General features: G+C 43.4%; 1 protein-coding gene across 1 annotated transcript in view; it reads right to left on the reverse strand.

The window, feature by feature from the left end:
• Positions 1-10,481, reverse strand: part of BMP3 (bone morphogenetic protein 3) — an 11,369-nt gene extending 888 nt beyond the window's left edge. The window contains exons 1-2 of the mRNA XM_008943970.1: positions 10,388-10,481; positions 5,697-6,595 (exon numbers count right to left, since the gene is read on the reverse strand). Of these exons, the coding sequence (XP_008942218.1) occupies positions 5,697-6,595; positions 10,388-10,481 (993 nt within the window). The remainder of the gene's footprint in view (positions 1-5,696; positions 6,596-10,387) is intronic.
• Between the last annotated feature and the right edge of the window lie 5,503 nt (positions 10,482-15,984).

Genomic DNA, 15,984 nt, shown 5'->3' on the forward strand with positions numbered 1-15,984 from the left:
CCGGGACATCAGCCCCCCCTGCCATGGACCACCTGCTGAGCTGCCGACTGCATTCTTGCTACGGAAGGATGGTAACACCCAGCCACCCATCCACACACTCTCTTACTAGACCATAGTACCCTTGACTTTCCTTTCTGATATACCTAGACTACCTTCACTGAACCTTGGTCCCTCAATTTGTGTTAACCCTTAATAAGCCGAATAATTCATACATTAAACATTGGTCTCAGTAACAATCCGTGAGCGTGGTGAGGAAATATTCCAATCTACCCTCTAAGATACAGTCCCCCTGTGGCCGTTCCTCTGTGAGAGGTGAGCGCTGCACATGCACCCTTGGTCTTATTCACAAACCTCTGTTTGGGGGGAGGGGGAAGTCAGGAAGCATCCTGACAGCCGGTAGCCCTCCAATATCAGCCCATGACATACTGTAGCTGCCCCAAGGCAGTGGCAGGGAAGACAAAACCAGTCTGGTTCTTTTGGCCACCGAATGCGGGCTTTGCTCCACTGCTTTCAGCTCGAGGGTCCTGCTGTGGACAGGGCCCTGGGCTGTCTGTGAGACGTGCCTTCCCAGGAAAATGCTCAGGTGGCAGACCTTGCAGCAAGCTGTACCTATAGGTCAAGGTAGTGTCATCTAAGGGAATTAAATTACACACAGGCTGCGATTTAGTCATAAAACTTGCCTGGATGGGAGACAGGCAGTCAATGTTCTAGCAGTCTGAATCATTAGCGGAGTAAAAGAAACCCAACTTTTATGCTGGGAAATCCGACTGGTGGAACACAAGTGTGTCAGGAAAACAGAAGCAGATAAAACATCTTTTGTTTTAGAACCGAAGTACTAGCCACAATGCTAATTTTTCCAGTGTGCTCTCTTGCAAGGTTAGGTTATTTTGCTAATTCTTTCATGCCAAATAAGTTCTCATCTGTAATATACTTAATTGGTAACATGGCTAAGTAACTGAGCTCCCAAATCCCATGTCGGTTGTACCTCACATTAAGGTGACATCTGTCCTCAAAGGACGTCTCCTGGATTTATAATTATATAAATAGGAACATGCTTGGTTTGATATCAACAAAAAGCAAATCTGACCAGGGAGAGAACTGTACAAAACCAGAACACATTAATACACTCATAAAAATAAAAATGAACATATTAATAGGAATGAGAAATACTGTTTTATCTCCAAACCCTTCCAAATCCAAGTATCTGTACAAATGATAGACAGGCATGAAAAATGCACAAAGTGCAATTTTTAGCCAAAGACTTTCAGTTTTGTAAGGGCAAAACTTGAACAATGCTTTTTAGAGCTCTTCTTACATATGACGCCTGGGAATCACGCAATTCAATATGCTCTCTTGGGTGACCCTGAGGAATACATGGAACAAGACCATTTGGGCCAAACGTGCTATTGGCAGCTTTGCCATGATGACAGAGGATTTACTTTTGGAGAAGTCAGTTTTAAGGGTTAGATATCTATCTACTTGATGTAACAAGTCTCAGCAACCTCACATGCAGAAAGCAGAGAAATAACAGTGAGATTCTGGCTCGTATCTTTCGTGTAGCATGTTAGTACATTTAAGAGTCATCACTGCCAATTCTGCTGGTGATACACGTGGATGTGTAACTTGCCCCTAACTACAGTGACACAGCTTACAAGTAATGCCAGTTGTATTTTCCTCTTTTCTTACAAAGATGACTGTTCCTCAAACTCCAACAGAAACTGATCAGAACGGACTTCTGTATCATGTTGTTGAAACTAGTCTCAAGAGAGAAATGGAACCATCTGATACAGAAATGAAAGATTCACCAGGAAACAGTCAGCTATTCTTTATGTGCACGTTAGACATAATTCAAATGCACTTCCTTCTTCTCATGAGGAACCTATTTTGCTTGCAGGAAGGTCTAGCACCAAACACTGCCAATCGTGCACATCCCTCGCTTCTGTTCATCCTCTGACAGACTCTGAACTCTCCCTGGTTAGTTTAAATTCAAGAGGACCTACACTGCTCAGGAGTAGTTGATAGGGATTTCAAAAATGTATTAGATAAGTTTACAAATCAGACTTCTGTATTATTTCTGCCTGCAAAAGGAAACAAAAGCTCTGGTAGCATGCAGGGAACTCATTGTTTCCCTACTCAGCTGCTGTGCAGCATTCTCCACAAAAAGAACCTGGAGCCAAACAGATGTCCTTAGCTGGCTGATCAGACATCAAAAGGTAAAACATCTATTAAGACCCTATTTCCCATTGCCAGTAGTACTGGGTTTAAAAGCAGGTCTCTGAATATGCTGCATTAAGGTCTCATCCCTTCAGATGTAGAATCTGTACCACTAAAATGCTAAATTGTACAGAACTGATTTTAAGTATTGCCTCAATTATCGGTGGGAATAGCTCAGATACATTCTGTTATTGTACAATAAAAGAAGAATCTATTTGAGATAGGTATCATACCGTAAAGAATGTCCTCTGTGCCAGCTTGAAGGCTATCTGGAAGACGCTGCCCTTGGCCCTTAAGGTGCACCTTTGAAGATAACCAGCTTTGGCCTAACTCCACTTCTGCCAGTGGGAATTTAACTGCGACTGAAGTAAAATCTGAAGGCATCTTCTTCTCTGAAAACTGAAATCCCCCTCAGAGTACCTAACTGGCATAATGCCCTGTTCCAGGGAGGTAAGTTAGACCACTGTCTGCGGCTGCCTGTGCTCTGTCCAGCACACAGTCATGGAAACTGAGCAGAGATTTTCTTTTGGGAGGGGAGAAGCAGGGGAGGCTGAGAGGAGCGTCGGGAGGAAAAAATGCCGAGCCAAGTCCAAACTGCCAGATCAGTGACCAAGTCCAGTTGTGGCTCAGGCAGCACCTGGTAAGCTGCATGCATCCCTGGGAGACTTGCTGTACTGCTGAATTTTGTTCAAGATGTATTACGAGCAGGGAGAATGATGTCAGTTAGGAGCTCTCATTCCTGGCCCAGGAGAGGGTCTGCCCGGCCTGTACGCTCCACGGCATTACACAAGCCCAACATCTGTGGGTTTGACAGTGGTCAAACCAGCTAATTGAAATCAGGGAAATGGTAAGGCCAGAAAACTTGGAGGTGGAAAACGGCGGGGGGGGGCGAGGCACATCTGTTCTTTATTACCTAACAGGCTGTCAGCTTTAGGAGCTTGCACTCAGCAGGGGAACCTTATATACCCACAGGCACAGATTAGTTTGTTATTGCCCAATGGTTACAGTATCCCTTGCAAACAGGGTCTTATTACTAGCACCAGATACTATGCGTGGCTCAAGAATAACACATGGCTCTCTACAAGACGCTCGCTTCACCTTTTTATGTAATTTAGTTTTTCATTCTCTTTGTAAAAGTGTGTCATTTTAGTTTTTGTCATTAAAAAAGTGCACAAAAGGAACAACTTGAATTCGAACATGAATGGAAATCTACCAATTGCTGTCAGGGAACAAACTAGCTCTCTCTGCAGTACACAGCAGCAAATATTCAGCTTTGCAGTGTCTAACTTGCTATAATGCTCTGCCACTACAATCCTTCATACAACTCAGTCGAGAGTTTCACAAAGAAAGGCTAGATTAAGCCTTTTAGTAGGAATTTGTAGAAGAAATCTGACGTCCCAGTTATGGCCCTGCAGGCCTGTGCTACAGGCTCAGTTCATGGCAATCAGACTTTCTGCTTCACATCAGAAAACTCATTTAAACTCTGTGCTACATTTGTTTACTTGTCTTTCCTGTTTATTTCTCACTTTTTTTCTACTACAAGCTTTTCCCAGGGCAGGGATTGTTTCTGATAGTGCATTCGTGCCTATCCCAGGCATAGCAGACAGGTGAAGAGGAGAAGAAAGAACACTCCTTTGGCCTGGCTAAGACTTGGTTACCATGATAATAGATGGCAATACTGCAAGTCTCCTTATTTGTGAAGACAGAGCTGAACTATGACATCTCAGAGGCCAATGCTACTAGCCACAGGAAAGCAGAACCTGAATTCAGCAGAAAAAAATTTGGCTTTTAGACTTAAGGTAAGACACCTTCAAGTCTTTCTAAGAAGCTGCCACACGTTATCTTTTTTTCCCCATATTGCCAGAAATACACAGGAACTCGATGGAAATTGTCCTCCAGCAGCATTGCCGGTGATCCGAAGCGTACACCACTTCATTTCTTTTGTAGTATTGATGTTAGCCCACAGCAGGTGTCTTGTTTTATGTGAAGAGTATTTTAGGGGCCAGGATTGGCTGAGTTGGAGATGTAATTACGTTGTACTCCTTTCAACTGCAGTACTTGAACTCTTCTAGTTTAAGTATTGTGCATTTTGTCCTAAACAAACATCAGATCCCTACTCTTTAATGGCTGGGATGAGGTTTTTAAAACTAAAGCTGCAACTGGAAATGCTAGCCCACTCTTAAGCAGAGGGATATAGCAGGTATTTTTATAGTTTATTTGCCCCTAAAGTTAGAATGGAAGAAGTCCAGGTCCAGTGCTTTTAAAATTTCTAATCTGTCTGCTATGTTACAGGTTTTACAAACCACAGTTCCCATTGACAATCAAATAAAAGGCCTGACACAATATATTAAAATGTAAGGACTCTGTCTCTTCCTATTCCCTTTCATCTTTTCCTTCCATCTGAAACCTGAAAGCCTGCCACTACAGCCGAAATTAGTCAGTTAAGTCATCTCTTCCTTCAAAGACAGGCCCAAGCCTTCTTCAGCTTGCTTTTTCTGGGCCACATCTTCTTTGGGACATTTCTCCACCCATCACGTTCAAAGGGTGACTCCTTTGGGTCCTTAAGCCACCAAAACACCACATAAACCTTACAACTGACTGCTAGGGTTTTGCTGAGACAGGAATAAAGACTGTAGAGCATGAAGTTACAGTAAGACCAAAAGCCCCGCTTATAATGACCTTTCCTGTAGCCATTATTTGTGCATATCCCTCATTTTAGGCCAGCCTCAAATACAGCATCCTACTTTCAGGTTTTGGTAGACTCCAGGGGGTTCCATGCTTCTAATAATGCCTTTGGGCACTTGATTTTAAGGCGCAGAGTTCATCCACCAGATTCACAAGGCTAGGAGCACACCGCCCTTCCTTACTACTCATGTGCAACAACCTCCTAAAAACCAGAGGATATTTCCAAAGTCTGTTGGCCAGGGTCCATGGCTTTCAGATCCACTGGTCTGTCATAGAAGTGATTCATTTGACTTGTTTCCTTATACCTGGAGCATATGACCACTCCTACAGCTCCTCAGAGCCTCTCTGCCACTGTCACAGTCATGCCTCACAAAGTACACGTTCTTCCTAGAGCCTGACACGTTGACTGACCCCACCATGGGTCTGGCAGCAGAGACTCCTTTGAGGCACAGTGACTACTGCCCAATAAGCAATTTTCTTTATGTGGCTTGTATTATGTTTATTACATAACAGGTTAATAAACAAGTTCACACATCATAAACACTATTCAGGAAATGTTTTATGGCCATTTGGGTTCTGGACAGAAAAAAGTAATACCATGTAATATTTTAAAATTACCTTATAAGCGGGTCTTTTTACTAGCTGTTCTAACCATTACTCCATGCAGCACGAGACAAAGACGTCACTTATTTACTAGATCCGAACACGTTAACAGGTGAGCAGCTGCCTTTTACCAACATGGGAAAGAAAATGCACGTTTTACAGTAACAGTGCAAGAGAATTGATGAAGACTGTACCTTTGGAATGGGGAACTGGCATTCCCCTGAGCAGTAATAGGCATCAAAGGACTTTGGAGAAATGATCCACTCACTCCAGCCAACATCTGCAAAATCCACCTTGAGATATCGCCGGGCGCAGTACCTCGGCTCATTCCACTGTGTCCTCCTCGCCTTCTTCAGTGTTTGCTCATCAAACTGTAGAGTCTGACTCTTCTGGTGATGATTCTTCCTCTGCTTTTTCTTACTCTTCATCCTCCCCGCTAACTGTGGCTGGAAGGTTTTGTAGGGTTTTCTCTCTTCCCATCTCTCGCTGTACTGGTACTCGGCTCCTGGAAGCTCATTATTCTGCAATGGCAACAGGACGCTCGCAGAGCGTTTTCGCCTCTGCTTCCCAAGGCTGTTCCTGGCGTGGTTTTCCGGTCTGGGAAAGACCCTTGCCAGAGGATGACGGTGCAAACTAGAGACAACGCTCTCTGGCTCTGCAATAGCAGAATCATTGGCATAAATCAGAATGTAGGGTTCATAGCGAGAACGTGCTCTCTTCCGGGGGCGATGGCTGGTTGGGTCCATTTTGACACCAATCAGGAGTTCATCGTTCCGTTTCGCTTCATGCAGGAGCCAAGTGATATCCTTCCACTGCCAGGATAGGACATCCTGGTAAGCAGTGGAGACATTTATTAGGAAATGTCCCAGGCTCCGTGTCCGGTTCCCAGCAGCAGGAAAGGTCCAAACTGAGAGATGCATCTGAATTTCAGGTTTGCTGCGCCCATGATGAGAACAGCCTCTGGACAGGGAACAGTTCCGCTTGACATGCAGCAGATCACCAATATAGTAATACACTGAAGCTGACAAGACATTTTCAGACTTGGTGAGTGATGTCAAGTTAAAAAGGTACATCTCCTGGCTTTCAGGGCCCCCTAGAAGAAGAAAGACTTACATAAGAATACGGTCATTTCAAAATGGTAGGGAGAAGGGATCACATGAATCGCTCTCTATGTTGTACATTCAGTTCACAGGAAATTTTCACACAGTGTTGTGGGAACAGGTTTAGGCCACTATCAAGAAAAATAACCAAGCCGGTAAAACGGTGACAGTAGCTCACACATTTTCCATCTGATTTCTGTGTAACACCAGAAATATTCACTTATTTCCTCCTGCTCCTCTGACTTCAGGAAATAAACTAGATGTCAGGAACACAGTTTGATAATAGATACACTAGAGACTATACCTATCATCCAGAAATTTGATCAATACCATAGGAAGGTTTTGCTCTTTTGTGTTTCTGTAACATTTCCAACCCCCTCCTTCTCCACACGCCCTTAGGTGACTATGGCTGCCCTCTCCCAGCTACAGCAGGACTAGAGATGGGCACAGAAGGGAGTATGAAGTTAGTGACAACGGCCTTGCACACAAAGGAGGACCGTGGCTTGTTTCTGAAGATGTGGGGAGAAGAAACACCAGAATAGAATTACTGTGTAATTGTTTTTAAGGCTTGGATGACAGCTCTGGAGAAACAGACAATCCACTGTTCATAAGGAGCTGAAGACACAGAAGCTGGTCTGACAGCCTTTTGGCTAAGTCAGATGCTAATCGCAACCAAAGCTTTGCCCTCAAATCTTAAGAACTTAAGAACAGGTGTCTCGCACAGACCCAAAGCTGCGCTCCCAGCACCGGCCTATCTGTGACAACAGATGACCGAGTACTTTTATTCCCTGTAGGATGCAAGAGAAAGGCTCAAGGGAAATGTTTCATTTTTGTTTTAACATTTCCTGTTTGGACTTCGGTTATGTCTGTCCTTCAGAATAATGGAAATATAGATACACATGTTAGGGGGCTATTGAGAACTATAAAACCAGGCTGTATGGAATCAAATGAAGTAAAGCAAAGATACGGTCTTCAGCCCCCCCAAAGGGCTGGAAACAACCCAACACATTAGGAAAACAAGGTACCAGGGAATTAAATGCTTCTTTGACATCACAGCATGTCAAAACCCTCTCTGGAGGCTGAAGAGAAGTTACAGTTCACAGATTTTTACAAGCACTTTGTTTGTTTGTGTGTTTTGGTGTTGGTTTTTTTTTTGTTTGTTTGTTTTTATTGGTTTGGTTGGTTTTTTTTTGAGGGGGGAGGTGTGTGGGTATTTTTTGTTCTGAAATTTTAAGCAATGATAAGCATAGAGATGTCCATGGATTAAGGAAGAACAGCCTCTCCACTTCCAACTTCAGAACAATGATAGCTTTATGTTCTGCGTGATACGTGGTGCTTCCAGACTGCAATATCCCAAGCCCTAACGCTCTTCAGCTAAGTCCAGCAAAAGACTGCATCCTCCCTCTCCCTCCTCCATGTCCCCCAGCAACCCAAGCAACTTTTTCTTCTAAATACATTTACCTCATCAAGATTCTAACCAAACCAATACATTAAAAAAGCAGCAATCTATCTCACTAGAAACACAGAACCCTTCTCCACAGCAGATCACATGCACCACTTCATGAAATTAGACAAAATGGCATGCACTTTTCTCAGTGAAACAGAGGACGCAAAAAAGTCCGACCACTTATGGAAACACCCTTGTTTACACATTCAGCCCAAAACAATGGTGTATTGCATAGGTAAGTTTCCAATAGCTGAAAACTCATGTACCGAACCTACCCAATTTTCAGCAATTTATTTTGCCCAGGGAACTAGATATTCTTTTAATTCGGTCCTACTTTTAATTCCTCATGCCAAAACCGTCTGTTTATTACAAGTACACTAAGCACACACGAGGACCTGACCTCTGCTTGGTTTGTAATCGCGAACATAACAAGGTTAATATGTAATGTGGCAGAGCACTAAGCACATTGGTCTTAGGAAACAGAATTTACGATGTCTCATGAGTGCCTGTTAAAGACGTTATGACTTAAATCACTGTGGTATGTTGAACAACAAGTTTTGATTTTAATTTTTAATAAGAATTCCATCTAATACCACCTGCTCTAAACTGACATATTGTAGTAGAACACAAAACAAGCTGGTCTGGTTAATTAAAAAACCCTAGATGGCATGAAACAGACACAGGAGGAATACATAGTTTGGATTAAAAGCAAAACTCAGGCAGACACTCTGGGTATTAACTCCACACTGACTATCTACTGGCAGCAGGTGGTGCTATTTTCTCATCGAATGACCTCCAAGCTCTAACTACTCCAAAGAAGAGTTTTTGAATCCTTCAGCCCACAAAATCATCTTGAAATCCGTTAGTGGCCAGCACACATATCCATAGATTTCTGGCTTCCGGCTCAGAAAACCCCAACTGTGCAACCCACGTTGCTGCTGCAACTTATGAACACCAAGTCAAAGACATCCGTTGTGTGACAGAAATACCTGACACTGGAATGTGAGCAACGTGCTGAAATGACGTATTCCTCAGTCCAGTCACTAGCCTTAAAAGCAACAGATACATCAAGGAAGATTTAGCTTTAAACTACCTACAAATGCACCTCTTCCTCAGGAAAATTTAATTTCATTTAAGTGAAACTTTTTACTTAAACCCAGAGGACAGAAGCTGCTGAAAACGTGTCCCCACAATAACGCTGTTTGAACTATTAGCCAAAGTCAGAAGCATAGTTTAAACTTTTCACCAGTGTCAGGAGGTATCGAGTAGCATCTGACTAAATCTCACTGTGATAAAGGAAGCTTTCCATGAGCCTTTTCCAGCTTGTTCTGCTGACACTAGTGAAGCTTTACTGACTGATGTGAGCCGAGGCCTTAGACTTTACAATGACATACATTGGGAGAACTTCTCTCATATGAACAGTTTGATTGACTAACTTCCCCTCTTGCTAATCCCAAACAAATACCCAAGTCAAATCTACCTAGAGCTTTAATTCCAATACTTTGTCAATGTTCAGAAAATGCCATTTCCTAGGATGCTGCCATCAATAGCTACATGTTAAACGGAGGGGACAATGGGGCCATACTGCAGGGCGAAATCCATCGACAATTGCTGGAGCAACCTCTCAGTGGGGCCCACCAGCCTGCAGCCCGGCAAGGTTCTCTCCGCAGCCTCTGAGCAGCAGTCCGTAGCAAACCTCACACTCGTTTGCAGCAGTGTACAGTGCAATTCAGCAGTGACTCGGTAGGATTTGAACAGCAGTAACTTCCCTGGCTCACTCAATACACTTCTCAACTCTGTGAGCAGCAGATTTCCATCTGAGCACCACTACTTGAGCAAAGACTTTTAGTTCTTTCTTACTTCAAAGGAGTTCTGCTCACTCAGCTCTGCTCTTTTGTAGTACCAAATCGGAACCGTAGAAGACTTCTCAGCAATGGAGCATGTAAGGAGGAGAAAACATAAGAGGAAACAAGGTAAAATATGTGCGACAGAGCTACATGCAAAGAATACCCTGTTACCTTTCTGAGGCCAGATTTTAACAGCAATCTCTGCTCCCCTTCGCAGGATCACCGTATGCTGCTGCCAGTCCAACAAGGAATTCTCAAGACCGAGCTCTGCATGACAGAGCTCTTTAGAATTGCAATAGATAAGGCACAGCATTGCTGCACTCTGTATCGCTCACATCTGCAGCATAGAGCTTTTGAACAGCAGCCATGAGCCAGACATAAGGCTACTTGACAAGAATATCTCACTGTTTGCATTTATGTAGAATACAGTTTGGAAAGTACATGCAGTTAAATGGACAGGCTACAGACTCGTTTGCCTCCACAGCATGTACGCCAGTCGCTATTCACCTGCGCATTCTCCCCTTGCTCAAATGAAGCCCAGATCCCAGTGGCTCCAAGGCAAAGCTTGTACTGGGCGAGCACCATGTCCCACACCTCCTGCTCCAGCAACAACAGAGCTCTGCAGGGTGGGTGGAGTGAGGAGATACAGTCTCTGCAGGACTGAAGTGGAGAGGACTTACTCTATCACAGGGTGGCTGCCACTCAGATGCCACGTCAGGGTGTGGCATCACTCACCGTTTGACGCATGCAAGATGCCAGCTACTTACTGACAGCTCAGAGCAGAAAGCAACCCAGCTCACAGCACTACAGCTGAAGTACTTGTACCTGCTGAGTTGTCAGAGGCATGGCCCAGGCTTCTTCACCCTCCTGCAAGAGCCCACAGCTGTAAGTATGGCCTGTTAATGGCATTAAAAAGGTATTTTAAGAAAAAGCAATAGGTCTGTGGAGACTGACATCATCTGCATGAACATATTCATGTTACAAGGGGCATTTCCAGGCATCAACAAGCTGGAACTGGTTTGCTAATATGCCGTGTGTTTACAGAGAATTCACTGACATTTTTATGGACTGCCAAATCTATCCCATGGGTGAAAAAGGATGCAATAACAGGGACTAGTTAGTTATATAGTTGTCATCAGCCGTCATTTAAATGATGTATTAAAGTGATGCCCTTGTGCCAGTGCAGTCAAGAACAGGTGGGTGTTTCCATTGTAAAACTGTTTCCATGGGTTCATAGTGCAACTACAAAAGTTTACTTGGAAACGGAAATGGGAATAAATTGCAGAACAGGATTACAAATTTGGGGGCCAGAGCTTCCCCCCTGTTTAACAATTGCAATATTTTGCAATAGAAAAATATAGGATCTAGTTCTGTCTTTTTGAAGAGTGTAAGACTCATTCCCGAATAGGTTTAAATTCTTTTAACAAAGCAGATAATGTCATAGCACCTAGTAACTTGTCCACCTCTTTGATTAAAGCTATCAGCTACTTAATAAACAAATTCAAGAAGCAGCAATGGTACATGCTCATGATCTAACTTACACAATGATTTTATGATACAAAACCCACAAATATGCACATTGCACACTATAAATGTGCTGCACAGTGGACAAATGATCTGTCTTCTATATGTTTTAGACAGAAAGTGCACAGCAAGTCTGAAAACTAAATGCAGCATCAAACTCAAAGATAGCATAAGCTCAGCAAGTAACAAGGCTGCATCAATAAAGTACACAAATCTGGGAAGGGGAACACAAAGAGATGACTGCTCTTTCTCACAGTCGTGATAAATTCCACTTCAGCTAGAGGCAGCAGGTCAGCTGTATGAAAACCAAATTGTACACTGTCCCCTTGAGGCCAGAACTCCTCACATGTGAAGTGATGGCCTTTAGAAACCATGAGTGTCTGGGGAGTGTGAGCACAGGTCATCCATGTGGATGATGGCACAGCGAGACTGGTGGCAACAGAAGCCAAAAAATTCAAATTCTAGGTCTGGTCCCGAGAGGCCAAACCTACCGATCCAGCTTATTTGCCTTGGAGAAGCTTTACGGTTTTGGGCCCAGCCTACCCAAATCATAGCCTAACGGTTTTCAAGCTCTTTCTGCCTAAACCTAGCAGGAGGCTGCTGCTTGCATTTTATTTATGAGGGTGCAGAAAAAACAGCAGAACTAAACAAACACCCAAAACCAAAAAAAAACTCACATTCTTGCTGCCTCCTGCCTAAAAGCTCTTGTCACAAAAGACCCTTGATGTTACTAGAGCTCAGAGAGGCTAGAATTTGGGCTGTATCAGTTTTTGCAGGCTGTCCAGTGACTGGACAGTTTCTCTCTGCCAACGTTTTCCCTTGGCTTCCTCTGTTTGTGTGGGCATTTCGTACCACAGCAAAGGAGAGAAAGGTGTTTTGAAAAGGAGGAGAACATAGTTCTGCAACCACAAGAATGGGCCTAGGGGCAGATGTAATACCTAAATTACTTGAAATTGAATCAATAAAAAAGAGTTTAAAGTAATTTCTGACTGTATAGCTTTACTATAACATCATTAGAAGGACCTTCCAATTAAAGTCAAGTTTTTTAAATGACTCATTTGCAAGACATGTTCCTTGAGCGATGCTACGATTAAAAGTGCTTTCAAAAGGAAACTGAAAGTCTCTTATTTGAGTCTTTTATCTTTCTGCTCTCTTTTATTTGTTCTGTGCTCTATCATTCCTCCAGATGCCGAGCCTCAGAAGCTGCGGATCAGCAAACCCCTACGGGAAGTACTTCAGGTAAGCAGCTTTATACCAGCAGGAGGTCTGGTCTTTTGGCAGTTTTGCTAAGCAGTGGGAGAAGGGAACAGCTGCTGCAGAAACTGATGCACAGACGTGACCGTAGTTGAAGAGCACACTTGCGAGAACCATCAAAGCGCTCAGCTCTGACTCAAGTACAGCCTGACCTTCTTCCTAGCTGCCTTTTGAGAGTCATGGGGGATGGAAAACCACTCAACTCTTGTGGTACCTGCAGGTAAACAACTGGAAAATGCTCCATCTTCAGATTTTTGCTGAGGCAGAGGTCAGTGTGAAGCCTGGCTTAAGCAAGATGAGGGCTGCCAGGTCATCTCAGAAATGGCATATCCCACATCAATGACATAGCTGCCACAAAAATCATGATCTGTTTGACTCAAATACATAGAAATAAATTAAAGCAGTGAAGCCAACAAGAGACAACGGTGTGGGAATCTAACTAAATATATTGTGAAAGATGTACATCCTTACTTCGGTTGTAATGGATTTGAGGCCCAGGGTTTTTTCCCAGCTCTGCCATGGGCATCAAGCATTCCTTTACTAAGTGACTCAAACTAAATTATGTTTTGAGATGATTTAGCAAGATTAATAGAAAATCCATTTGCCGCAATAGAGGACCACATGAATATTCAACATCAAAGGCCAAAGTCCTCAGACCAAACAACAACCCACTAATAAACCAGCCTGGTCGTAGTACCTGGTGCACAAGAGATTTCAGGGTAACGTAGGATGGAAACTTCAGAGGTGCCCACACAGGGCTGAAGCTCTCATCCTGTCCCCCTTAGAGGGCCAAGCCACAGCAACAGAAACATGCATTTAACAGTTGTGAGGATGGTTCTTTGGGTTAATCATGTCTTAGCTGTTTCTTGTTGGCTGTCTGTTGTAAGACCACAGCTGCTATATGAAACACTGCTTTTCTTGGACTCAAATAAGGGAAGAGTTTCAACAAATCCTAGAAGTTCATGGTCTCATCACACAGCACTATCCCCCCTAAAGAATCTTAAAAATCTGCCCGGTGGGTTACACAGGAGATCCAGGAAAGATCTTTGCCGTCTGCTGCCAAAGAGCCAGAAGATCTCCAGGAGAAAAGCAAGGACAGAGAGGGTTCACAGCCATATTTGAGAGCTGTGTTTTGGAAAAAAAACCCAACATTTTCTCTCATTAAAAAATACGATCACATTGCAAAATTTATAGTTAAACTGCAAATGAAATCACTGAAGGTTTTGTTTGAGGCTTCTTGCTGTAGATGCAGGAGAAATGGGCAGATTCTTAGGGAAGTTCTGCTCATCACAGACCAAAAGCTGCCACCTGAAGGGAACAGCAGTGAGGACTGCAAAATGTGCAGAAGGAGTAAAAGGAACATAATTTATTAATTTAACTGATGAAGCCACGTTGTCCCTAAGGATAAGGGGAAGCCCATGAAGACTGAAATTTGCAGCCAAAGATCTGGAAAAAAAACTACCTCAAAAGAGAAACGCTGTGGATGTGTAATTTCCACCATGGGGCTGGACAGGCAGTTAGGCTCAAGGAAGAAGCCAGGAACCAAAGCCTTTTTGCCCCCAGCACCATCATGAGGAAAATTTGGTCTAAGGATTCTCTGGAAATGCACTTTTCTGCCATCAAAAACCATGCAAAATGAGCTGCTGCTGCCTCTGCAGAGAGAAAGCAGCTAACTGGCTAAATATTTTGCACAAATACTTATAAAAGTATTTATAACCACTTCAAATTTATTGCTTTGGCACTTGAACTGTGAAAGTATTGCAGAAGGAGGAAAGGGATTAGTGAATAGTGTGTTTATAGGACTGCTGCCACCCAATGTCAAGTGAGAATATAAATATAATCAGAAAGACCACAAAGATGGGATTTCAACCAAAGGCCTTCTCGGTTTAGAACAATAAATATCTTTAATCAGATATTATTAAAGAGGCAAATATCACTCTGTTGAGATTTTACAGCCCTCTCACTTCCTTTTTTTTTGTATAATACATTTCCCCTCTTAGAGTGAGGAAATTGCTTATTTTAGAACAAAGCAACATACATTAGACTTTATATTGCAAAAAAAAAAGGTTATCTTCAAAAGATGCCAGAGTTCCTTTGTAGAAGCAGCAACAGCACTCCAAACCCAGGGTATTTACACCTCTCTAAAGACTCTCTTTTGGATAGAAGTACTTCCAGTAACCTATGATGGAGAGTATTTTTAGGGCTAAATCTTAAGACACCAAAACGATTCAATTAGTCATAGTATTTGATCTCTGTGCTGGGCTATCCTATAGTAGACATTGTTGCTTTTGAAGATCAGAATTAACAACTCACAAAGACACCTAAGGAAACTCTGGCACCCAGCTCTCAGTAGTCTGAGAAGTGGAAGGAATCAATTCAGGTCAGTGAAACTCCCACATAACACTCAGTTTTACTAAAAAATGTCTGTTTATTAAAAAAGTCCCTGGGCCAATCCACCAGAGCAAGGAAAAATGTAAGACTGGCAAATGGGGCTGCTATGTATGGCATGACAGCTGTACAACAGCAAGTTTTGGGGATGCAGTGCGTTTGGGAAGCATATCCCACCGAAGATCACAGTTTGGTTCTATGACCCTTGCAGAGGCCAGATGCACAAAAAGCAGAACAGTGGAGTCAGATGATGCAGTGCCAAGGTAATTTCACCTCTCCTTTCTGCTACGCCCAACCCCCTTGGCCCTTTATGAAAAACGAGTACATTTTCATAAATCTACCTACGCGTGCCAGTCTGTAATCACAGAGAGGTCTGAGTGCCGCTGCAGAGCTGCTGAGATGCAGTATGTGCCACACACAAATTACACTTCAGCTAGCCCTGTCTGCCTCTGCCCTTAATTGCCAGTACTGTCACCAGCACCTCAAAATTAACGCTCTGCAGATAGTCTAAAGGATCACCAAGCCATGTTATTGCTCTATCACATGCAAATCAGCCCTTGGTTTCAACAGAGGCTACACATGCACAACGCCAATAAAAGGAGACTCCGGAGAGGATATGTTAATCACTTCACTTCCCTCATATGGCACTCAGACACCGTACCGCTGAGACGCGGCATAGAGTTAAAGGGAGAAACCAGTAATTAAAATATGGGAGACAATGCGCACATTACATCCTAAAACACAGAGCTGCTAAGAAGCATTCCTTCTTTAATCTCTCTGCCGTTTCCGAGCAGGGAGCTCCCCAGGCACTGAAGCAGACGCGCCCCTGGGTCAGATGGCAGGACCAGCGCCGTTCGCCGGGGTGCCAACGGACCACTACCTGCATTCTCCCACCGAAGCCTGCTTCACCTGCGCAGCGTCA

The sequence above is a fragment of the Merops nubicus genome, unplaced genomic scaffold (assembly GCF_000691845.1).
Source record: "Merops nubicus isolate BGI_N331 unplaced genomic scaffold, ASM69184v1 scaffold23697, whole genome shotgun sequence".
In the NCBI taxonomy this organism is placed as follows: domain Eukaryota; kingdom Metazoa; phylum Chordata; class Aves; order Coraciiformes; family Meropidae; genus Merops; species Merops nubicus.